This window comes from Oncorhynchus mykiss, chromosome 1, assembly GCF_057628025.1.
Source record: "Oncorhynchus mykiss isolate SJ-2025 chromosome 1, ASM5762802v1, whole genome shotgun sequence".
Lineage (NCBI taxonomy): Eukaryota > Metazoa > Chordata > Actinopteri > Salmoniformes > Salmonidae > Oncorhynchus > Oncorhynchus mykiss.
Genome location: NC_143022.1, coordinates 32,935,891 through 32,959,538, shown reverse-complemented (window position 1 = coordinate 32,959,538; position 23,648 = coordinate 32,935,891). Strand labels below are relative to the sequence as shown.

General features: G+C 44.6%; 1 protein-coding gene across 10 annotated transcripts in view; it reads left to right on the top strand.

Annotated features, from left to right (window-relative positions):
* Positions 1-23,648, top strand: part of LOC110521059 (S phase cyclin A-associated protein in the endoplasmic reticulum) — an 89,875-nt gene that overhangs the window by 616 nt on the left and 65,611 nt on the right. Inside the window, exons 1-15 of one of the 10 annotated variants that reach the window (XM_090227753.1) lie at positions 806-1,197; positions 3,089-3,206; positions 4,279-4,355; positions 4,562-4,759; positions 13,046-13,146; positions 13,567-13,683; positions 15,482-15,609; positions 15,770-16,029; positions 19,782-20,105; positions 21,787-21,954; positions 22,097-22,160; positions 22,274-22,391; positions 22,531-22,642; positions 23,073-23,213; positions 23,461-23,616. In XM_090227753.1, coding sequence (XP_090083879.1) covers positions 1,099-1,197; positions 3,089-3,206; positions 4,279-4,355; positions 4,562-4,759; positions 13,046-13,146; positions 13,567-13,683; positions 15,482-15,609; positions 15,770-16,029; positions 19,782-20,105; positions 21,787-21,954; positions 22,097-22,160; positions 22,274-22,391; positions 22,531-22,642; positions 23,073-23,213; positions 23,461-23,616 — 2,181 coding nt within the window. In that variant the 5' untranslated portion in view covers positions 806-1,098. Of the gene's footprint in view, positions 1-805; positions 1,198-3,088; positions 3,207-4,278; positions 4,356-4,561; positions 4,760-13,045; positions 13,147-13,566; positions 13,684-15,481; positions 15,610-15,769; positions 16,030-19,781; positions 20,273-21,786; positions 21,955-22,096; positions 22,161-22,255; positions 22,392-22,530; positions 22,643-23,072; positions 23,214-23,460; positions 23,617-23,648 lie in introns of those variants that run through there. The other 9 variants (XM_021598498.3, XM_090227952.1, XM_021598492.3 and 6 more) reach the window with 9 other exon arrangements.

Here is a 23,648-nt window from a genome sequence, read left to right as displayed (position 1 = left end):
ATGTGTCAATTGTCTCAAGGCTTAAAAATCTTTCTTTAACCTGTCTCCTCCCCTTCATCTACACTGATTGAAGTGGATTTAACAAGTGACATCAATAAGGGATCATCGTTTTCACCTGGATTTACCTGGTCAGTCTATGTCATGGAAAGAGCGGGTGTTCTTTATTTATTTTTTTACACTTATTGTATAGGATGCCCTCACACAGGATGTATTGACAGGAAAATATATACTATAGAATTTGTATGTATTGGTTACAGTGACCTGCCAAAATACAGGGATGCATTGCTGATGACACCAACAGTAGTTGTTTTTTTAGGCAAAGTGGTGTTTTCAAAAAGAGAACCTGCTGTCACATGAAATCTGCTGCAGACCTCACAACGTTCATTGTGAAACTACTCATTTGGCACAAAGTTGCAGGAAGACCATGTGGTTTTGTGTTTATCTTCCAGCCTTGTATGATTCATCAACTGTCGAGTCCAATAGGATGCTGCTGAGCCTCAGCCTCTCTGGCGAGCGCAAGATTACATTAGCACACTCCTTGAGCCTGCAGTTTCACACATCACTGGCAGCGGAGGACAGGGTCTGAGAGGCAGGCCTACTGTGTGCGCACATTTAAAGTTTTAATTTTGAAGTTTTAAAGTCACATGCCCAATTACAGTGAAATGCCTGTCTTGCAAACTCAACCCAATAATACAATAATCAATAACAATGCATTACTAGAAAAAAATACAAGAGAAATAAGAAACATTAACTACACAATTAAGTAATCATACTATATACAGGAAATATTTTAGTGAGTTCCAATACCACATGACTGCGCGGTGCTGTGGCAGAGGGAGTGAAAGGGGGCAGCGATGCAGCGCTGTGAGATGACAGAAGAGGAGAGACGTTGTAAACAGATAGCAGAGGAGAGCCGGCAGGCAGAAAGGCAGCAGTGGTCTGCAGCAGGGGTGGTTGGCTACTAGCTCAGCACTGATTAGACAGCTCAATCACAATTGGAGTAGTTGACACAGCTGGGCAAGTTGCTATAGCAGTTCAAGCTACATACAGTCTATTTTGGTCCTGCTGTCGATTCACTGTCACCTTGCACAAGTGGCAATGCCGTCGAGGGGAAACAGGTTGGCTGAAGTTGGCTACAAAAGTATGTCAGGGGCGGATAAGGACGAGGAACCTGCTTACAGACTCTACTTCTATTCTGTATGTATCTTCTCATCTCTGTCTCTCTTCTCACTCTCCCACTTGCTGCATGTGTCTGTTTGTAGACCTGCTTTTAGAATGAAAACCCTACACCTGCTCCTCAGGACCGGCCCTTTCCTGTGCATATGTAGAGGCTCAGTTTATAAACCAGTTAGCATAACGCATGCTCCAAAAAACAACCTGCACCGTCTTAGTTAAAGGTTAAATAAATAAAATAGCTAAAAATAACATTCCATAGTGAAGGCCAAGTGGCAGCAGCTGATTAAGTGGATCAGGAGAGCCTTTCTGTAAGCATTGCCAGCCTCAGGCGGTACAGTATATTCACTGCTGTGATGGTAACCTAGCTTGCTATTTGTTAATTTTCAGTGGGGTTTGGCTACTCTGTTTGATGTGCAGCCTCAGTGATGTTGGTGTTTGATCCCATTGTCCTTATGCTCTTCTATAGTAATAGAATGGAGCTTATGTAAAGGATATTTTTTTGCTCACTAAAAGTAGGTCAGTTGTGAATATTCCAGAAGGACATGAAATGGTAGCAGACCAGGACACTGCTTGCTGTTTATGCATGTGTAAAAACTTAATGAGTCATATGAGCATGTAGCCTGTTCTGTCAGCATGCTATGATACTATAGTGTGGGAGTTCCACACAGAAGAGATACCATGGGCTTGATTAAAACATAGAAGTACCTCTGTATTGTCAGACACTTCATTTGGTAGATAAACGGTAATGTTAGTGTTGTTCTAATTAGTTTCTTTGAAAGGTGTCATGGAAGTCATTATTTTGTTGTAGTCTTTGTGAATGGCAGTGACATAAAACAATCTCTCATGACATGCCTCGGTTGCTATTGCGGACAGAATGCAGAGAACCTTGAGTCTGGTTCAGGTCCCGATTTTGATAAGCAAGTCCAAATTTAGGTAGTCGTTTTTATAGTCTAATTGGGTTACCAGTAGATTTAACTTTGTTATCCACCGGGAGATTATTTTGCATTTAAACTCGAAATCGTGTTGCTGTCAATCAATTATATTCTGTATGTGGAAAATATGCAAAATCTTAAAATGCGTGGAATGAAGTGCACAACAATACAGTATGATAATGTCACAATCATATTCATTTATTTTGTGCTTATAGAAAACGTAAACCTAGATGCCAGGCATTCTCAATATTTGGAAATGGCAGAGTCTTTAATTGGCATTGCAAAGTGGGACTCAGTCTGATTTATGCTCTATAAGCACTTTCTCTTGGCATTCATGCATGGGATCCTATCTAGACCATGTTGTGATGTGCCTGCTTGTCTGTCTATGTATAAGTGTTTGTGTGTGTTCGTGCACATGTGCGTTGGTGTGTGAGGAAGAGGTAAAGAGCGGAGCGAGCAAGAGATTTTGGCATCCACTCAACTTGCATGACTAACTCAATGTCACATGAGGTGCCCAGGGAGAGGCCAGAGCCCAGGGTTCAGAGACGTCTTTATTATAGCACAGTACTCTGCATTTATTTATGACAAAGCATTTGATTCCCCCATGTTAATTAAACCCATACCTATGTGTCTATGTCCTGTTACCAAGCACCATACCATCACACGCAGGTGTGAAGAGCCATGTTGTCTTGTGCTGTTCAAAACATCATATGCTTTATATGACCTGTGTGGGGCAGGTCTCCTTGGCCATAAAACACTTGTGTACATTCTCTAGTGTAGCCTAGCCTACAGTATATGTAAGGAAACTATGCTGCATAGTAATGTACTATTAATCTACTGTTCTGTACAAAGCACCAGTTTCCATCCACAGCATGTTGTCAATGTTATGAACTCATCCATGGAGTCCTACAGCTGGGTTATATGCCTTCATGTTTTTTGATATTTGGTACCATTTGATGTGGTCCCCATTTTGTCTGCAGGCATCCTTTCGGCGGTCAAACAGCCATGACAAGGTGAGGAAGATTGTGGCAGAAGAGGGCCGTGCTGCGAGAAATCTCATTGCCTGGAGTGTTCCTCTGGAGAACAAAGAGGAGGAAGGTCAGTGAAAATGCACACACACACACGCTCAACTGGGCCTGATAATACTGAATGTATCAGTCTGATGTAAAAGGAATGACTGTTTTTATGTTTACAGATGCGTGTTTCTTTGAAGTAGATTCCATTATGTTTTTCACCAGATACATTTGTGTTGTCTTGGTGGGTATATAATTAATTAGATGGGCAAACCAATGTTCACCTCCAGTGGCAGGTGCTGATATTGACTTACAGTGCTTGAATCAAGCCCTTTGTCTATTTGGAACAAAGGAATCAATTAACTTAGGCACAGCAAAGGGCATTGTGGTGGGGAACGATCACGTGAGTCCAGACTCTTGGCTGTAATACAATATCTCCCTTAACAAAATTACAGCCTTTGATTCACCTCTGTTATTCTATGCATTGGCCTTCATATATTTCCCTTCCCTGAGACGACTGAATTCAAAACAGGTGTCAAGGTGATGTGTCATTTCACTGGTCCCTCGTCAGATTTAAAAGATCAATATAACTCTGATTTAATGAGCTTCACACCCTCTAGTAGTGGAGGAATGTTTAATGGGTTGACAGAAAGTCAGTTTGCTAGCTTTTAAACATGATTGATCATGATTAGGAACACACAACAATTAACCCAGTTAGTCCTTTGATTGAACACTGGCGGAATATTTCATAACTGTCTGGATGGGTTCTGCAATGGGTAACTGGACAACAAACCAGAAAGATGTTATTGGTATCACAGATTGAACCTGCTCATGCACACAGCCGTGTGGTCATTGTATCAGGGTTGTTTCCCCACACTATTTGGGAATGCTACCTACTGACAATGTTGTGCAGAGAACAGCGTGAGAGAGGAGGGAGAGAGTGCATTCTCTTCTCTCTTGCAAGGCTTTGGGTCAGTCTGTATTGTGTGTGTGTGTGTGCAGTTCTGTACTTTTATGTTTTGTTACTCCCACAGGCCATATTCCATCTTTTGAAAAACAAAGGGTGACCAGATCAATGTAAAAGCTTTTTTGTGGCTTTTTTAGGATTAATAGTTTGTTTTTCTGGAAATGAAATGTTTATTTTTTATATTTCACAGGGAAGTCCAAGACTCATACAAACGCCAATTTGAGGAATCAGAGAATTAACTCTGGACTGCATAGGAATAAGAAACAGGTGTGCATATTGTCATCTTTTAATATTAGCTTACTTACTTATTCTAATTTTGCCTCCTTTATGAAATAATAAAACCTAAAGATGAATGAAATATTTTGCTCACTGCTAGTTAAGCACATGTACCACTAGGGAGCATTGTAGACCTAGCAACATCCTATTCTTTGCCTCAACATTATGCTTTGTCTCCTCTTCTGCTGTCTCTACAGAATACAGGCCTGGACAACAAGAGCACAGCCGGGGCCTTGCTTGACAAGGGAGCAGAGAAGAGTCCCACCAAAGCCAGGCAGCCGCGCAAGGTGGACCTGCGAGCACGATACTGGGCCTTCCTCTTCGACAACCTGCGGCGGGCAGTGGATGAGATCTATGTCACCTGTGAATCTGATCAGAGTGTGGTGGAGTGTAAGGTAGGTCTCTGGACCTTAAGATGTGACCCAAAACCTAAACACCCCTACCTCAACAGGGTCCTCAACAACAAAAATAGGAACAACTGGAGGCATTGCAGAGCACCACACTTCATCAACACTAGAGGGGGATATTGAGTTGTTAACGGGGTTTTCCTTCTGCTCTCTCACATTCCACTTGTTCTCTGGTTAGTGTCAGAGGGCCTTTGAAGGCTTGCTAGTTAGAGAATTATCACAGGGCACTCTCCTGGGTTTGGCTGGAGGGAGTGGATATTAATGACATGGTGTAAACAATGTGGGTGTGTGCTGTGTGGTGTAACGGCTGTGCTAGTGGGCTTGGAATGGGGGCCGGCCGGCCTACTAAGTGGAACGATGCCTGAGTCTCTGTTTAGGCCAACTATGAATGGAAATTTCTATGTACTCCGCTACTGATGGCACACTAAGTATATTGGGATTTTGATAATACACAGTAATGCTTTTGTTTACTAGGCAGAGCCTGTGGTATAATCCTACTTCAGGGCTGGCCTGCCATGTTGATCTTGGTATACACTGCTCTGCTGTATCGATCAGTCTGCCATGCAGCATTATGCTGAGCATGGTTGTGGTGACCGCGTGTGGTCAGTGCTGGAACACACTGCCCCTGCCTGTGGTCTCCATGCTGACAGTGAGGCTGTGTGAGATGTAGTCTGGCTGTTGTGTGTTCCCACCCCAGTGAAGTCTAATGAGCTGGGCTCATACCCCCTGTCCCTGTCAGTCCCACCCAGCCAGCCTCAGCCTGGCCCTAATGGACTGACTGACTCTGATAAATGATAGAATTAGCTGGAGGAGAAGCAGAGTGCTCTGATTCCACCCGGCCACAATCCCCTGGAGCAGTGTAAATCTGCACTTTGCTCTCTCACTCAAACATAAACCGCCCCTCTGCGCTCTGCCACCCACAGACACGCATCTCTGGCCTGGCATCACTTTGTACTCAGGCCTATAGATTAGTTTTGATTCTAAACCGGGGGGAGGGGTTTTCTAATCTAACATATGGATTTGTTTAAAAATTGTCATACAAAGGATTATTTTGCTATTTGATTTGAATTTTAGGACCCCTCAAAACAAATATATAAAACATTAAATTAAAGAGTTTGTTTTAAAGTGAGATATAAGAAAGATCAGGAAACAATTTCTTTAAATGTTTTTAACCCCTTATTTTAGGCACTAAACTACTTCCATATAGAGTGCATTTTGGGAAGTATTCAGACCCCTTGACTTTTCCCACAAATTAAATATCACATTGACATAAGTATTCAGACCTTTTGCTCAGTACTTTGTTGAAGCACCTTTTGGCAGTGATTAGAGTCTTGACTCTTAGGGTATGATGCTACAAGTTTGGCACGCCTGTATTTGGGGAGTTTTTCAGGTCTGTTCAGAGATGTTTGATCGAGTTCAAGTCCGGGCTCTGCCTGGGCCACTCAAGGACATTCAGAGACTTGTCCCGAAACCACTTCTGTGTTGTCTTGGCTGTGTGCTTAGGGTCGTTGTCCTGTTGGAAGGTGAACCTTCACCCCAGTCTGAGGTCGTTCCTGGAGCAGGTTTTCATCAAGGATCTCTCTGTACTTTGCTCCTTTCATTGTTCCCTTGATTCTGACTAGTCTCCCAGTCCCTGCTGCTGAAACACATCCCCACAGCATGATGCTGCCACCACCATGCTTCACCTTAGGGATGGTGCCAGGTTTTCTCTAGACGTGACACTTGGCATTCAGGCCGAAGAGTTCAATCTTGTTTTCATCAGACCTGAGAATCTTGTTTCTCATGGTCAGAGTCCTATAGGTGCCCTTTGGCAAACTCAGAGTGGGCTGTCTTTCGTCCTGCCCCTGAGCAAGGCAGTTAAACCCACTGTTCACCGGGTGCCGAAGACGTGGATGTCGATTAAGGCAGCAATCTGCACCTCTGATTCAGTGGGGTTAGGTTAAATGCAGAAGACACATTTCAGTTGTACAACTGGTTTCCATCTAGCCACTCTACCATAAAGGCCAGATTGGTGGAGGGCTGCAGAGATGGTTGTCCTTCTGGAAGGTTCTCCCATTTCCACAGAGGAACTCTGGGGCTCTGTCAGAGTGACTATCGGGTTCTTAGTCACCTCACTGACCAAGGCCCTTCTCCCCCGATTGCTCAGTTTGGCCGGGTGGCCAGCTCAAACTTCTTCCATTTAAGAATAATGGAAGTCATTGTGTTCTTGTGGAACTTTAATGCTGCAGAAATGTGTTGATAGACTACCCCAGATCTGTGACTCGACACAATGATGTCTCGGAGCTCTACGGACAATTCCTGCAACCTCATTGCTTGGATTTTGCTCTGACATGCACTGTCAACTGGGTCCTTATATAGACAGGTGTGTGCCTTTCCAAATCCTGTCCAATCAATTGAATTTACCACAGGTGGACTCCAAGTTGTAGAAACATCTCAAGAATGATCAATGGAGAATAGGATGCACCTGAGCTCAACTTTTTTTTAAATAATACTTTCCGAATGCACCGTATACTTACATTAATTTTTAAACTTGCACTGGGGTACCTTCAGACAAGTCTAGTGAGGCTTGTGGGCGTCCAACATGTAACTGTTCGTGAGAGACTCGCCTTTCCATAATAGGGTCATATTAGTTTGTAGCCCAAACTGTTCTAATGCTACAGACAGAAGTTGGCAGATCGGCTGTACTGACTTCATGAGTCTTGCGACTCTTGTGGGGTTCTTAGAGCAAAACAACCGACATGTTCGTGAGAGTCTCATCTTCCATATAGGGGTAATAGTATGTAGGCCAAACCATTTTTGTGAGATGACAGATTTTCAGGATGTCTCAAAGTCTGACAAACACAGCTGTAGCTCTGTCACCTACCACTGCAGATGCGGAAGGGCGACATCGTTGGATGTGCTAGATTGAGACTCAGCCCAGATATCTTTAGTTTAAAGATACATTTTTACATTTCTGCAGGGAGTGTTATTTCAATAGTGTGCTTGTGTTTTTTGAATGAGACTAACAGACCAACAGAGACCATTCAGCACTTTCATCAACACTGGTTCATCTTTTGTGGTTCCCCCCAGCCAGTAGAGCCTGCCGCAATCTGATTCATGCTTGTATATTAGTAATGTTCACATCTCTTGAACCCACATCCCCCGGGTCTAATTGGTTCTTATCAACCATTTGTTCTGTCCGGTCCCTGATTTATGACACATCATACTACACTACCGTGCAGGGGAGGAGGCTCTGAGTTCTCTTGAACAGAGAGCTACTGTAGAAGGCATCTACTGCATCATAAAGTATGACATTGGAGAAACTTTAAGGCAAAAACAGACATAATTGGCACACAATATATTGTTAGAAACTAAAAGTGAAATTGAATTGGCTTTCACTCATCTAAACGTTTTAATTGAATTGTTACCAGAATGACCACGTTTTTACAGCTTTTTACAGTTTTTACAGCATTTGACCTCTAGTGGGTTTAGATCTTTATGCAGTCCTCAGGAAATCTTAAGTATTTATATTTAGGTGAGTAGTATTTGTGGGTAAGTGTTTTTAGTTTGTCATGAATGTAGTTTTTTTTGCCTCCCTTCAGCTGTGGTCCCTTCAAAATCAAATGAAGTCGGCAGCAGCGGAGGGCCTGGCTGAGGCTGTTAACTAACTAATCAGCAGGCCTGCTGCTGGACACATCTTTCACTGGCCTGACTTGTCTATTAACTAAAAGCACTGTGAAGCTTTAGTCTCAATTACCACTCCCTCCACACTCCCCATCAATCACCAACCAACGTCTGTTTCACTAGAGCTCTGCCTGGGCTGATTTCTGAGCAGGCAACAGACAGGCTCTAGCAGGGTTCGATACTGCAACCAAACAGTCACATTTTTAATTGTTCACTGTTTACTAGGTCACATAGTTTTTGGTTCACTATTTTTTTTTATTCAAACAGTAATGTGCAATTGACCAAAAATCGGAAGAGGCAACAACAGCACTGGAATGCCCCTGTCTGTGTGTGTCACGGCTCGACATAGCCTAAAGGGGAGGTTTTGGAAACCCTCTGGGCCAGTCCATCATAACCGTCAGTGGCCCATTTGGGCCTGTGAAAAAAAAGGGTAATAATCCTATACACTGAACAAAAATATAAATGCAACATGTAAAGTGTTGGTCCCATGTTTCATGAGCTAAAATCAAAGGCTCAGAAATTTTCCGTATGCACAAAAAGCTTATTTCTCTCATTTTATGCACAAATTAGTTTACATCCCTGTTAGTGAGCATTTCTCCTTTGCCAAGATAATCCATCCACCTGACAGGCGTAGCATCTCAAGAAGGTGATTAAACAGCATGATCATTACACAGGTGCACCTTGTGCTGAGGACAATAAAAGGCCAATCTAAAACGTGCAGTTTTGTCACACAACACAATGCCACAGATGTTTCAAGTTGAGGGAACGTGCAATTGGAATGCTGACTGCAGGAATGTCCACCAGAGCAGATGACAGTGTTAATTTCTCTTCTGTCGTTTTTGAGATTTTGGCAAGTATGTCCAACCGGCTTCAGAACCACAGACTACATGTAACTGCGCCAGTCCAGGACTTCAACATCCGGTTTCTTCACCTGAGGGATCATCTGAGACCAGCCACCTGAAACTGTGGGTTTGCAAAACCAAATAATTTCTGCACAAACTGTCAAACAGTCTCAGGGAAGCTCATCTGGGTGCTCGGTGTCCTCACCAGGGTCTTGACCTGACTGCAGTTTGGCATCATAACTGACTTAAGTGGGAAAATGTTCACCTTCGATGGCCAATGGCACGCTGGAGAAGTGTGCTCTTCACGGATGAATCCCGGTTTCAACTGTTCCGGGCGTTGTGTGGATGAGCGTTTTGCTGATGTCAATGCTGTCAACAGAGTGCCCGTGGTGGCGGTGGGGTTATGGTATGGCAAGGCATAAACTACAGACAACAAACACAATTGCGTTTTTATAGATGGCAGTTTGAAGGCACTGAGATACCGTGACGAGATCCTGAGACCCATTGCCAGCAGATGAACGGCACGACATCACCTCATGTTTTAGCATGATAATGCACGGCTCCATGTCGCAAGGATCTGTACACAATTCCTGGAAGCTGAAGCACTCCCAGTTCTTCCATGGCCTGCATACTCACCTCACATGTGACCCATTAAGCATGTTTGGGATGCTCTGGATCGACATGTACAACAGCGCGTTCTAGTTCCCGCCAATATCCAGCAACTTTGCACAGCCATTGAGTAGGACAACATTCCACAATCAACAGCCTGATTTAACGCTATGTGAAGCAAATGGTGGTCACTCACACCAGATACTGATTTTTGAAATATGTTTATTTTTATCCATGGCCCTACCTTTTTTAAGGGGTCTGTGACCAACCGATGCATATCTGTATTCCCAGTCATATGAAATCAATAGATTAGGGCCCAATGCATTTATTTCAATTGACTGATTTCCTTATATGATCTGTAACTCACTAAAATCTTTTAAATTGTTGCATCAAAGCTCAACACTAAGCTACGGATCCTGGGACTAAACACCTCCCTCTGCAACTGGATCCTGGACTTCCTGGCAGCCCCCCCCCCCCCCCCCCCCCCCCCCCCCCCCCAGGTGGTGAGAGTAGGTAGCAACACATCCGCCACGCTGATCCTCAAATCTGGAGCTCCCCAGGGGTGCGTGCTCAGTCCCCTCCTGTACTCCCTGTTCACCCACGACAGCATGACCAGGCACGACTCCAACACCATAATTAAGTTTGCAGATGACACAACAGTGGTAGGCCTGATCACCGACAACGACGAGACAGCCTATAGGGAGGAGGTCAGAGACCTGGCCGGGTGGTGCCAGAATAACAACCTATCCCTCAACGTAACCAAGACCAAGGAGATGATTGTGGACTACAGGAAAAGGAGGTCGGAGCACGCCCCCATTCTCATTGACTGAGCTGTCGTGAAGAGGGCACGACAAAGCCTATTCCCCCCCAGGAAACTAAAAAGATTTGGCATGGGTCCTGAGATCCTCAAAAGGTAGTATATGCTTACCTGGCAGAATCATGATTATTTGCATCAATCCTGTGGCAATTTGTTTTGAAAACTCCATCACAAGTGCCCTACAGAAACACAGCTAGCCAAACAAATGACTGGCTTGTGCACACCTGAATTGAAGGGTAACTAACTACGCACACAAAAAATGCAACATTTCTCATATTTTTCAAAGACCTCAAATGGTCCCCTGATGTGGTTTAGGCATTGTTGTGGACTTTGAAAAACAACACAATTGGATGTTCTGTTAAAAAGTGAGATTTTTGAGAGCAAAATCCTGTTACTGTGGTATCCTTTTGGTATGAAGTATAATTCTTTCAAAAACTGACCTGATTTTTCAGAAAAGAACACATGGCACTTTAAAAACTGCAATAAATAATGTTGCACTTGTTATTTATTTATTATTATTTAAGTCTGTCTCCTTTCCTGTTACAGTAAATCTATCAACATCAATGTAAAAATGTTAGTGTAGAATCCTGTCTAGTCTTCCCATCCTAGTATGTCCCCTCTGTTTGTTTCACTAGAGCTCTGTGTTGGGCTGAGGGGACAGCCTCTAGTCTTCACAACTGACCCTGTCAGATGACCTATAATAATTTAAAGAAATGTGACTCATTATGTAGCCTACCAGTTTGACTGCTATAAGATTTTGTATTTCGATAGCTACCTTCACAGAGGCTGGGAAATGAACAGTGGGTAGAGTTCTAGCTCCTGAACTCTGAGATTAGGTATCAGATGGACAATGAGGTGGCGTCACCAGACTCTTCCTGTGCCAGTAGCAAGAAATGATTACAAGCCAATTCAATTTGTCTTGGCCCCTCTGGTAATGTCATTGGTAATTTCAGCCCCACCTCTTGTGGTGGATCAGTGGGGCAGGGAGAAGTATTTTACTGAGCTCCTTTTGTCCTCCCTTGTTCTGGGCTGAATAGCGGGCCTCCTACCTGTGTGTGCGGGTGAGATGAGCTCCACTCACTGGGCCTGGCCCAGATAACCATCCCTCTCTGTTTTATAGAGGGGGGGGGGGGGGCACTCTCCTTCACTGGGGCTTAGCTTCCAAAGTGATATATTATATATATTATTTATTTATTTATTTATTTATTCTCTTGGCCTAAAATGACACCCATCTAACTGCATGTAGCTCAGGACCTGAAGCAAGGATATGCATATTCTTGATACCATTTGAAAGGAAACACTTTGAAGTTTGTGGAAATGTGAAATTAATGTAGGATAATATAACACATTAGATCTGGTAAAAGATAATATAAACCAAAGAACATGCATTTTCTATTTAAATACATTATCTGCTGAATGCAAGAGAGAGGATTCTAGGTGTAATTTCGATTTTGTCCACAAGATGGCAGCAGTGTGTGTGCTTAGCTTCAGACTGCTACAGTGAAGAATTACCTCACTACACAACATTTTTCATCAAGTCTGCCAGGAGTTTACCCAAATGTGCCAAATTGGTCACTTTATACATTTTCAAGTATATAACTATAGAGAACATACAAAAATGCTATGGTAATACAAATAATTACACACTCCCAGCAATGTCAGAGACAGCCGTGGGGTCAAACTGTAGAACCCAGTTCCCTACATTTTGAATGAAAAAATAGATTTTATCAAACAAAACTATGCTACATTTTATCTCTGGGACCCTCAGGATGACAAATCAGAGCAATATTACTGAATGTAAGTACATTATTTACCTTCAGTGGTGAGTGTATCAAATCAGTTGCCGTGATAAGTGTTTAGTTGTTGTGCACTATCCTCAAACATTAGTAGGGTATTTTTTTCTGTAATAGCGATTGTAAATTCGACACTGCAGTTAGATTAACAAGGATTTAAGATTTCTTGCCCATATAAGACATGTCGATGTCCCAGAAAGTTGGCTGTTGTATAAATTGTTTTCTAGTCACATTATCGCATATTGAGCAACAACCGTCGACCAAGTAGTTTCTCATTGTCCTGATATGTTTGCATTTGTTTTATTTAACTAGGCAAGTCAGTTAAGAACAAATTCTTAGTTACAATGATGACCTACCAGGGAACAGTGGGTTAACTGCCTTGTTCAGAACAACAGATTTTTATCTTGTCAGCTCGGGGATTCAATCCAGCACCCTTTCAGTTGCTGGCCCAAAGCTCTAACCACTAGGCTACCTGCCTACCCGATATGTGGATGATGGCTCCACTGAAATGTCCCCCTGTCGGTGTCTGAAAGACATGTCTTTATTTCAGGAGGTGCTGATGATGTTGGACAACTATGTGCGGGACTTTAAAGCTCTGATTGACTGGATCCAGCTGCAGGAGAAGTTGGAGAAAACAGATGCCCAGAACAGGTGATCTATCTATGCCTTGGCTCTCTTCTTTTCTCTCTCTGGCTCGCTCGCTCACTCCCTGAGGGGAACCTCTAAGTGCCATCTCTGCTCCCTGGCTTTGAGTTTCAAACACACTAGATCAATCAATAGGCTTGCCTTGGCTGTAATTCAAGGTGATCCACCCGTTTATTGGCTCCTCTTTAACACAATGACCACAACACCATTTAAATGGGTATAAAAATCCAAGCTTTTAAGTTGCCTCCCAAGTTGTACATTTAAAGTAGGCTGTTAATCGGTCAATCAACCTGCAACTTTTGTGTATGTTTCTGTTTTCCCATAAGTTGAATTGTTTTTATCTGAGATACAAATCTCCCCCTATGGTACTACAGTTTATTACAATTTTATATATATTTTTATTTTATTTGTCCTCTCTGAATCCAGACCCACGTCTTTGGCTTGGGAAGTGCGTAAGATGTCCCCAGGTCGTCATGTGATGCCCAGCCCCTCATCTGACAGGATTGTCCACTCACCTAGTGCTCGCCGCGCCCTAAACTTTGGGTAAGATTTCTCCAACTCTTTTCTGGTTTGGTTGACAGCCCTAATCTCCACTGTTTCTGATTTGAACTCAAAGTGCTTACCATCATATTAATGTAATGACTGCCAGTCATTATGAACACACACCATTATACGGCAGTCATCAAAATCCCTCCTCACTTTACTCCCCTTCAGCACATTCTGGGCAGCAGAATGTTTCCTCTCAGCTATATTCTGTGTAATACAGTCAGCCATCATTACATGTTCACAGTTGGAGTAAAGGGATCAGCAATGCTAATTTGATAAAAAAATAGCATTAGAAACTTCTAATTAATAAATCAATGTGCAATATGATGTGCCAACTGGTCTGGGTTGGTAGTGGCTGCTCTGTGATCTGCTGGTAAGGGGATTGATTGCTGATGTTGAGGCATTTGTTTAATGTAATTTGTCAAGTCTCACTAGCCACGCCACAGAAACAGTGGGAGGTATAGATAAAAGTGTGGTTAAAGACTGCTGAAGCATCGGTTCAATATGTGCGGTGCCCTGTAATCGGATGCTCCAGGAAATGGGTATTGATCATTAGGGAGGTTTGTAGACCCTGAGCGTGTAGGGAGGAAAGCCTGGATCAGACACCAGCCTGGGTGAGGCAGATGGCGCTGCTCACCTTATGGTCACCTCTTATTACTCTTGCTAGAGTAGTCAGTGACGTCACAGCCATTATTTAGAACAGTGGTCACCAACCGGTCGATCTTCAATGCATTCCTAGTCTATTTATTTATCGTTATTTGTTTTGCTCTGTTGGCGGTACAGTAGGTGCACTTGATTCAGAGGCCCTGTGCACCTTAAGCAAAGTGTTGCCATTTTGAACCACTTAATTTGTTTGAGATCTGTGCACATACTGCGCTGGCCAATCGGATAGCTCAAATCACCTTGCCTATGTCTTCCATGACCCCAGCCACAGTTTGATTCTAGCCTACCTTAGATTTCATAACTTTTAAAATCATGACCGGAGAGAGACTGTCAAAGAATATACCAAAGCGCTGCAGTTTTTATGAGTGAGTTTATGTCCAATTTCATTCAGCACTGTCAACACTGTTTTTGTTCAACACTATTACGAAGCATAAAACGTGCTTCTCCCTACTTCCACTCGTGCTGCAGCTGCAATGAATGAGTAGCCAGGTGTATCGATAGCACTGCACTTTTATTATTAGCATCTTGTCGTGTATTTTAATATTGAGGAATATTTCACTTTCTCTGGTCATAGCAACAACATGAATTTGTGCATGAGGCAGATGCGGTGCTACTTGAATTTCGCCATCAGGTGGAAGACTGTTCCCTTTCTGGTCAGTCTCACCCAAGGAAAGGAAGTAGAGAGCAGGGACTGTGAGAGGCAGACCCTCTGCTGCTTTCTCCCTCCCTCTGCTGAGACTAAAAACTGTAAACTTCAGTGCGTTCAAGACAACTGGGAACACTGGAAGAAAAAAAACTAGCTCCCTCTGGGGAAAAATCGTATTAAACGGTCATCCAACTTGGAAACTCTATCCTTCTAGAATGTAACATTAATGTCATGTAAAATTATTTTTTTTAAAGTCATGTTAAAAAATACATCTGAGTGGTGGATCGATGCTTGCTTTTTGACTGCGAAAGTGATCTTGAAGGTTGGTGACCACTGGTTTAAACTGTACTGTTGGACCGGCAGTTGTGTAGAGGACAAGCTGTCTATTAAAACAAATAATTTATACTGATCTCTGTGGTGAAATGCTTCTGTGTATCTTGACATTGTGCTCATCTGGTTTTGAGTGATTTGTGTTCATCTCTCCAGTGGTCCTCCACCCACACTGGCCGTAGCTCGTCTGTCCCACACGGGCCCCAGCTGGGCTGACCGGGTCAAGTCCTCCCAGTCCCTTCCTGTCCCCAGCCAAGTCAACAACTATCCCACAGAGAAACCAGGTAAGCATGAAATTTAGAGGGTGCACTATATGATCCTTACATGGTTTCGTGGTCTTTTTATAATCAGTGCATGTAAACCCCTCAGGGTGTGTATCCTCTTATGATTGATGTTTGCGGAGCAACACTTCTAATGAGTGTGTGTGTCCTTCACTGTGTCCAGGTAAGAAGGACTCTGAGGGCTGGGAGACAGTACAGCGTGGGCGTCCGGCACGGCCTCGCTCTGCCGCCATCGTAGCGAAGGTCAGCCCGGTGCTGGCCCACATCAGCCCTAAAGATGATATCAACAAGGAGAACCAGCAGCCCCCTGGCAGGCCCTGCCCCCTGGACAAAGACGAGGCTCAGTGTGAACAACCAATCCCTGAGGAGCCCGACCCCCTGGAGGAGATGACAGGAGACTTAGAGAAGGGTCACATGATGGAGGTGGGGATGGGGGTTAAAATAATTTTACTATTCGAATAGTGGCATGTATTTTTGTCGGATAACATGTTTTTTTTTCATGTACGTAGCTACGTTTTTAAAACTGAGCACTGCTGCGTGAGGGAGAGAGGCTGGCACACTTTCAGACCCTTCTTCTCTAATGCTGCAGCTTCGAAGGGCTGTGTGTGTAGCGAGGAGACTGAGTGAGAGCGACAGAGATGGCAAGGAAACTCGGTTACAGCCAAGACTAGCTAACTTGTAGCAGCCACAATGTTATTTATCATCCTGTAAAACAGTGCCTGTCTTGACTGTAGTAGCATAGAGAAGCTAGCTAGGCTAATTGAGGCCACAAGCTGTGCTTTCTCCCCAACCCCATTCAGATAAAACAACAGCCTACCTGTTGGTTGCTCGTTGTATCCTACTCCTTCAGCTGTTATTTACAAAAATACATAGGTGCACGATATCTAAGGAAGTCTCGGTTTTGCTTGCCTGAGGTAGAGTATTTCATGATAAGCTGTAGAACACACTATCTACCTAGAGAGTTTTCATCTGTATTTTTCGTAGCTGTCTGTCTACATACCACCACAGACTGATGCTGGCAATAAGACCGCACTGAATGAGCTGTATTTCGCCGTAAGCAAACAGGAAAACCACTCACCCAGAGGCGGTGCTCCTAGTAGCCGGGGACTTTAATGCAGGGAAACTTAAATCCGTCTTACCAAATTTCTATCAGCATGTTAAATGTGCAACCAGAGGCGAAATAAAACTCGGGACCACTTTTACTCCACACACAGAGATGCGTACAGAGCTCATCCTCTATTTAGCAAATCTGACCATAATTCTATCCTCCTGATTGTTGCTTACAAGCAAAAATGTAAAGCAGGATGCACCAGTGATTCGATCAATAAAAAGTGGTCAGATGATGCAGATGCTAAGCTACAGGACTGTTTTGTTAGCACAGACCTGGAATATGTTCCGGGATTCCTCTGATTGCATTGAGGAGTACACCACATCAGTCATTGGCTTCATCAATAAGTGCATCGACGACGTCGTCCCCACTGTGACCGTACGTAATACCCCAACCAGAAGCTATGGATTACAGGCAACATTCGCACTGAGGGCAGAGCTGCTGCTTTCAAGGAGCGGGACTCTAACCCCAGTTGCAGAGGCAGGTGTTTATAAGAAATCCTGCAATGCCCTCCGACGAACCATCAAACAGGCAAAGCGTCAATACAGGACTCGAATCGTACTACACCGGCGCTGATGCTTGTCGGATGTGGCAGGGCTTGCAATCCATTACAGACTACAAAGGGAAGCACAGTCGAAGTCTGCCCAGTGACACGAGCTAAACTACTTCTACGCTCGCTTTGAGGCAAATAGCACTGAAACATGCATGAGCGCACTAGCTGTTCTGGAAGACTATGTGATCACACTCTCCACAGCCAATGTGAGTAAGACCTTTAACATGGTCAACATTCACGAGGCTGCAGGGCCGGATGGATTACCAGGATGTGTACTGCATGCATGCGCTGACCAACTGGCAAGTGTCTTCATTGACATTTTCAACATCTCCCTGTCCGAATCTGTAATACCAACATGTTTTAAGCAGACCACCACAGTCCCTGTGCCCAAGAGCACTAAGGTAACCTGCCAAAATGACTACTGACCCATTGCACTCACGTCTGTAGCCATGAAATGCTTTGGAATGCTGGTCATGGCTCACCACAACACCATTGTCCCAGAAACCCTAGACCCACTCCAATTTCCATACAGATCCACAGATGATGCACTCTCTAGTGAACTCCACACTGCCCTTTCCCACCTGGGCAAAAGGAACACCTTTGTGAGAATGCTATTCATTGACTACAGCTCAGCGTTCAACACCATAGTGCCCTCAAAGCTCATCACTAAGCTAAGGACCCTGGGACTAAACACCTCCCTCTGCAACTGGATCCTGGACTTCCTGACGGGCTGCCCCCAGGTGGTAAGGGTAGGTAACAACACATCCGCCACGCTGATCCTCAACACAGGCCCCTCAGGTGCGTGTTCAGTCCCCTCCTGTACTCCCTGTTCACTCATGGATGCATGGCCAAGCACGACTCCAACACCATCATTAAGTTTGCCGATGACACAACAGTGGTAGGCCTGATCACCGACAACGATGAGAAAGCCTATAGGGAGGAGGTCAGAGACCTGGCCGTGTGGTGCCAGACAACCTCTCCCTCAATGTGATCAAGACAAAGGAGATGATTGTGGACTACAGGAAAAGGAGGACTGAGCACGCCAGTAGTGTAGTGGAGCAGGTTGAGAGCTTCAAGGTCCTTGGTGTCCACATCACCAACAAACTAACATAGTCGAAGCACACCAAGATAGTCGTGAACAGGGCACAACAGAATTGTCAGAATCCAGCCTCATAGACTGTTTTCTCTGCTACTGCACTGCAAGCAGTACTGGAGCGCCAAGTCTAGGTCCAAGAGGCTTCTAAACAGATTCTACCCCCAAGCCATAAGACTCCTGAACATCTAATAAAATGGCCACCCAGACTATTTGCATTGCCCCCCCCCCCCCCCCCCTCTTTTACACCGTTGCTACTCTCTGTTGTTATCATCTATGGATAGTCACGTTAATTACTCTTCCTACATGTACATATTACCTCAACTAACCGGTGCCGCTGCACATTGACTCTGTACCGGTACCCCCTTGTATATAGTCTCGCTATTGTTATTTTAGTGCTGCTCTTTAATTACTTGTTACTTTTATTTCTTATTCATATTTTTTTTTAACTGCATTGTTGGCTAGGGGCTCATAAGTAAGCATTTCACTGTAAGGTCTACCTACACATGTTGTATTCGGCACATGTGACTAATAAAATTGCATTTGATTCTCATTTCGCTAACTTTTAATTCTGTAATTGTATTCCATCTTGCACTGCGTTAGTGAACTCTCACTCCACTTGCTACACATTTAGCCTTTTTGCCACTTTGATTGGCCAACATAAGCTACACACGTGATGGCTAGCGGTCTTTTTATGGGGAGCACTGTGCATCCAAATTCTATTAAAGAGTTTGTTTTATTAAATTAATCATTTGAAATGTCATGATATGTCCTTGTCTAAGAATGTCACATTGATGTTTAAATTTAATTTAGAAAAAGCCTTTTCAGTCAAATCAGGTAAAGAAAAATGTATTTGCAAAAATGAATACTCACACAAGTATTCTAATACTAACGTCTGTTCGGATATTCAAATAACCGTGCACATCCCTAGTACTGAGCCCTGAAGTCACTCACCCTCCCAGCAGTCCCCAGCTATCAATTATTCAGGACGACAGGAGACGTGGAGCAGAGTAACACAAGACCGTTTTATCACTTACATTGTTTTGGTTTTGGGCTCCACATTATTCATAGACAACCTTTCCAGACAGGGCATATCAGTTTTAACACAATTGCTCGTACACTGACACTTCAGAAGCAGAAATATGCTATTTTCCCTCTCATTAAATAAATACTCATTGCCTCGGAACACACTGGGTATGGGTGTATTCTAGGCATTGCTTATTTGAAATACACATTTCATGTATTTCCACATTGTGTTTATTTGATGTTTTGATGAGAATTGAATGGTTAGGGCATGTTATTGCCAACCTCCTTGCATGATGTGTGTTTTCAGCTGTGTTAATCGTTTTGTTTTACTGCTCTCATGAAATGCTTGGAATATGCATGTCTTGAATGGTGTGTGTGTGATTGTGTTGGTACAGCCCCCATCAGACAGTGCGCAAGACTCGGGGCAGTGTGTCAACGCACCCTGTGAGGACGCGCCTCCCCCCATACCAGCCCCTACCCTTTACCTTACCCAGGACCCAGACCCTACGATATTCCCAGCCTTATCCCTACCAGTCCCTGCCCTAGCTCTCCCTCCATCCCTAGACCCAGCCCAGACGGATGGGCCCTGTGCTCTGGGGGACAAGGGGACTGCGGGGGGCACGTCACAGGGCATGGCAACATCTGCTCCAGGACCGGCTGAGGCTCCCATGGCAGCGGTGAAACTGGAGAGTGTGCTGGACCCCAAAGAGCTTTCCACTGTGAGTGCTGAGAGATGGAGGAGCAGAGGGAGGGGAGGGCTCAGGGCAGGGGGTCATGGATCCCCCATGGACCTTCAGCGCCTAAACAAAGTCAATCTACAGAGCCTCCAGCCACAATGTGCTAACATGACAGGCAGCACAGCCCCCTCAGAAAAGCCCCGTGCCAGGTAGGCAGGACAGTTTGTGTGGGGGTGTTGGTGGTTGGCTGTGAGAGGATGTCCATGGGGCTCTTGTTGTGAGAGCTCAGAAAACAGTGTCTGTCATGCTTGTTGCTGGTACTCCTGAAGTGGCTGGCCCAGTTGTTATGCTGTGTTGAGGAAGTGGCCACTAATCAAAACGACTGTGCTTTGAGCTGAAATGGTGCGAACCTGTGACAGGGTATCCAGTTCAGGGACAGGTTCAGCCCAAAGGGCCAGGGATCATGGCATGTTTACAATGGCTGTGTCAGGTATTAGTTTGTTTTCTGTCTCCATTGTGCATTAAGTGATCAGCAACCGTCCTGTGTCAGGTTTATTACTGCCTCATTTGGCATCATAAGTAGTCTCTGGAGTTAATTGAGGAGAACCTCCTTCACTAGCAGGGCTACTGTCATAGATACCTCCACAGCACCTTAACCTCTTCTGAAGGCCATTCATTATACCTAGAGATGGAGGGCTTCTAAATGGTCTACAGGGAAGTTATCTAAGCTCAGATCAAACACAGGCAGACCTGGTCTTAGTGCTGGGCCGGGCCAGACGCCTCTGTGGGTGGCTCAGATAAGCCCAGTGCTGTTTAGACTGCACTGCAGGCCCCTAGTTAGAGAGAAACTGCCTCAGTGGTGAGAGAAACCTCTCCCTCATTAAGTTAGACTGGAGCTCTGGCCTCTCTGGACTGGAGTGCTGTTAACTGTCTGTCCTCCCTGATAGTGATTGGACGGCAAGTAGCCTAGAGGTTAAGAGTGTAACTGAAAGGTTGCTGAGTCGAATCCCCGATCCGACAAGGTGAAAAACCTGTCTGTGCTGTTGAGCAAGGCACTTAACCCTAAATGCTCCTCTAAGTCACTCTAAATAAGAGCGTTTTCAAATTTACTAAAATGTAAATGTAATTTGTGACTAAGGAAAGGCAGTTGGTCAAGTTCATGTTGTAAGTGTAAAGACTAATAGAAATGGAGACATTTTGAGCTCCATCAGGCTGTTTAGACTCATCTAGTAAGTATTTATTCCTACACCATGTCAGTGAATTGGTCCCATGGTTGTGCCTCCTTCCACCATCTCGTCATTCTCACAGGGAACTTGTTCTGCATGACTCCTGAATGCTTCCTCACCTGTGATCTTGTGATTGATCGTGTGGTGTGGTTTGTGCTTTTGGGTTTGATGTGCTTTTGGGTTTGATGTTCTTTTCTGTTTGTACATGTTATGATACTAAGGGTCTTGGGAACTTTTCTAAATAGTACCTTTAGAGCTGTATGAAATTAAGAGTCATTGTTCTTGAATATAAAATTCATGGAATCTTTTAAGTTGATCACACCAAGCCCACCAGTATATACATGTAATAACATATTTCACAATCTTGATAAAAGCAATAGACAACATTCCTGCATTTTAGAGAGGTACAGATAGACCCTGACTGCCAGTGGGCTTAGTGAAACCTGAATGAGTAAGAAAGTGCTATATGTGAGCGTGTGTGTGTGCCGTGTGTCCAGCCCCAGTCCATGGCAGAGGTCCTGGCAAAGAAGGAGGAGCTGGCTGACCGCCTGGAGAAGGCCAACGAGGAGGCTATCGCCAGCGCCATCGCTGAAGAGGAACAGCTGACCAGAGAGATCCAGGCTGAGAACAATGACCTGGAGACTGACAATGAGACTGACTTCTCTGTAAGACACTCTCTCAATTTTCTTTGGTCATATGAAGTGCTTTTGAAGTGGTAGGATCTCTTTCCCCCAGGTCTTGAGTTTTTCTCGCCTTGTAATATCCATATGATTGCCAGTGATCGTGTACTGATTATCTCTCCCCCAGGCCAGCATTGGCAGTGGAGGTGGATTCAACATGGATTGGAGTGACATGCTAGCCGACTATGACGGTAAATCTCTTTTCTGTTTAACTGTAATATATCTATAATGAGATGGGTTGAGTGTTGATGCTCTTGCTAAAGACACAGATGTGGTCAATGTCCAGACTCGCCTCTCTCTGCAGCGCGGGAGCCGTGGCGTCAGAGCACCTCCTGGGGGGACATCGTGGAGGAGGAGCCTTCCAGACCACCTGGCCATGGGATCCACATGCACGAGAAACTGTCCTCCCCATCTCGCAAAAGGTGAGACACACACCCTCATGTTACTGATGTTTGTCAGAGAAAAGATCTTGGTGCATGTCAAAGTTCGTTCCTATTTTGAACGACTGGGGGAGAGGATAGGATGGCAGGTGTAAGTTGTTTTTTCTGTCTTATTTGGCAGAACCATCGCAGAGTCTAAGAAAAAACATGAAGAGAAGCAGCTGAAGGCCCAGCAGCTCCGGGATAAACTGCGAGATGAGAAGACTCACAAACTGCAGAAGCTCCTGGAGAGGGTGAGTGGCCATACAGAGCCAACGGGAAACACCACAGCCTTGCTTAGCCCAGCTCAGCCTGGCCACGTGGAGAGCTTCTGTCAGCACACTGCCAAATAGAATCACTAAATAACAGAGGCCAGCTCTCAGTCTCTCTCAGCCCAGCTGACCACAGACACGTCTGGGAGAGACGTAGCCCAAACTCAACAATCTTTCATGACGTTTGTTTTTGTTCTCCAGGCCCTCATGAGATGAGTGTGCCCTTCAATAATCTTGAGTATTAACCACATAAGTACATGAAGTGGTGTATATTCACATGAATCCCTGTGGACATCGTACCAGAGCGGGTAGCAGCAAATGCTTTGAATGCAAGACACCATAATAGTGTCTGCCTTGGTTAGAGAATGTACATGAGTAAAATGAGCTGACCCAAGCTGTCTTTCCCTCACAGGAGAAGGAGGTCAGGAAATGGAAGGAGGAGTTGTTGGACCAGCGGCGGAGGATGATGGAGGAGAAGTTACTCCATGCAGAGTTCAAGCGGGAGCTGCAGCTCCAGGCCATAGTGAAGAAGGCTCAGGAGGAGGAGGCCAAGGTACAGGACTGACCCCTAGGACTCTCCACACCTAGCTACATGTCCAAGAGTTGAAGTATTTTCCTAATTAGATGTTTCTTTTGATAATAATTTTGGACATTGAGAATGTTCTTAAAAGCAAAGAAACAGGATCCCAGAAAAAAGCAATGGCAAACTAGACTAGAGGCAGACTATTGTTATAATAATCACTTTTGTTTGTAGCTCATTGAGTCAGGCTTGTTGACCAGTCCCTTGTGTCTGTCTGCAGGTGAATGAGATAGCATTCATCAACACTCTGGAAGCTCAGAACAAGAGGCACGATGTGCTGGCCAAGCTGAACGAGTACGAGCAGCGCCTCAACGAGCTGCAGGAGGAGAGAGGCAGGAGACAGGAGGAGAAGCAGGCCAGAGACGAGGCTGTACAGGTAACAGTGGACAGCAGCAGCTCCCCCTCACC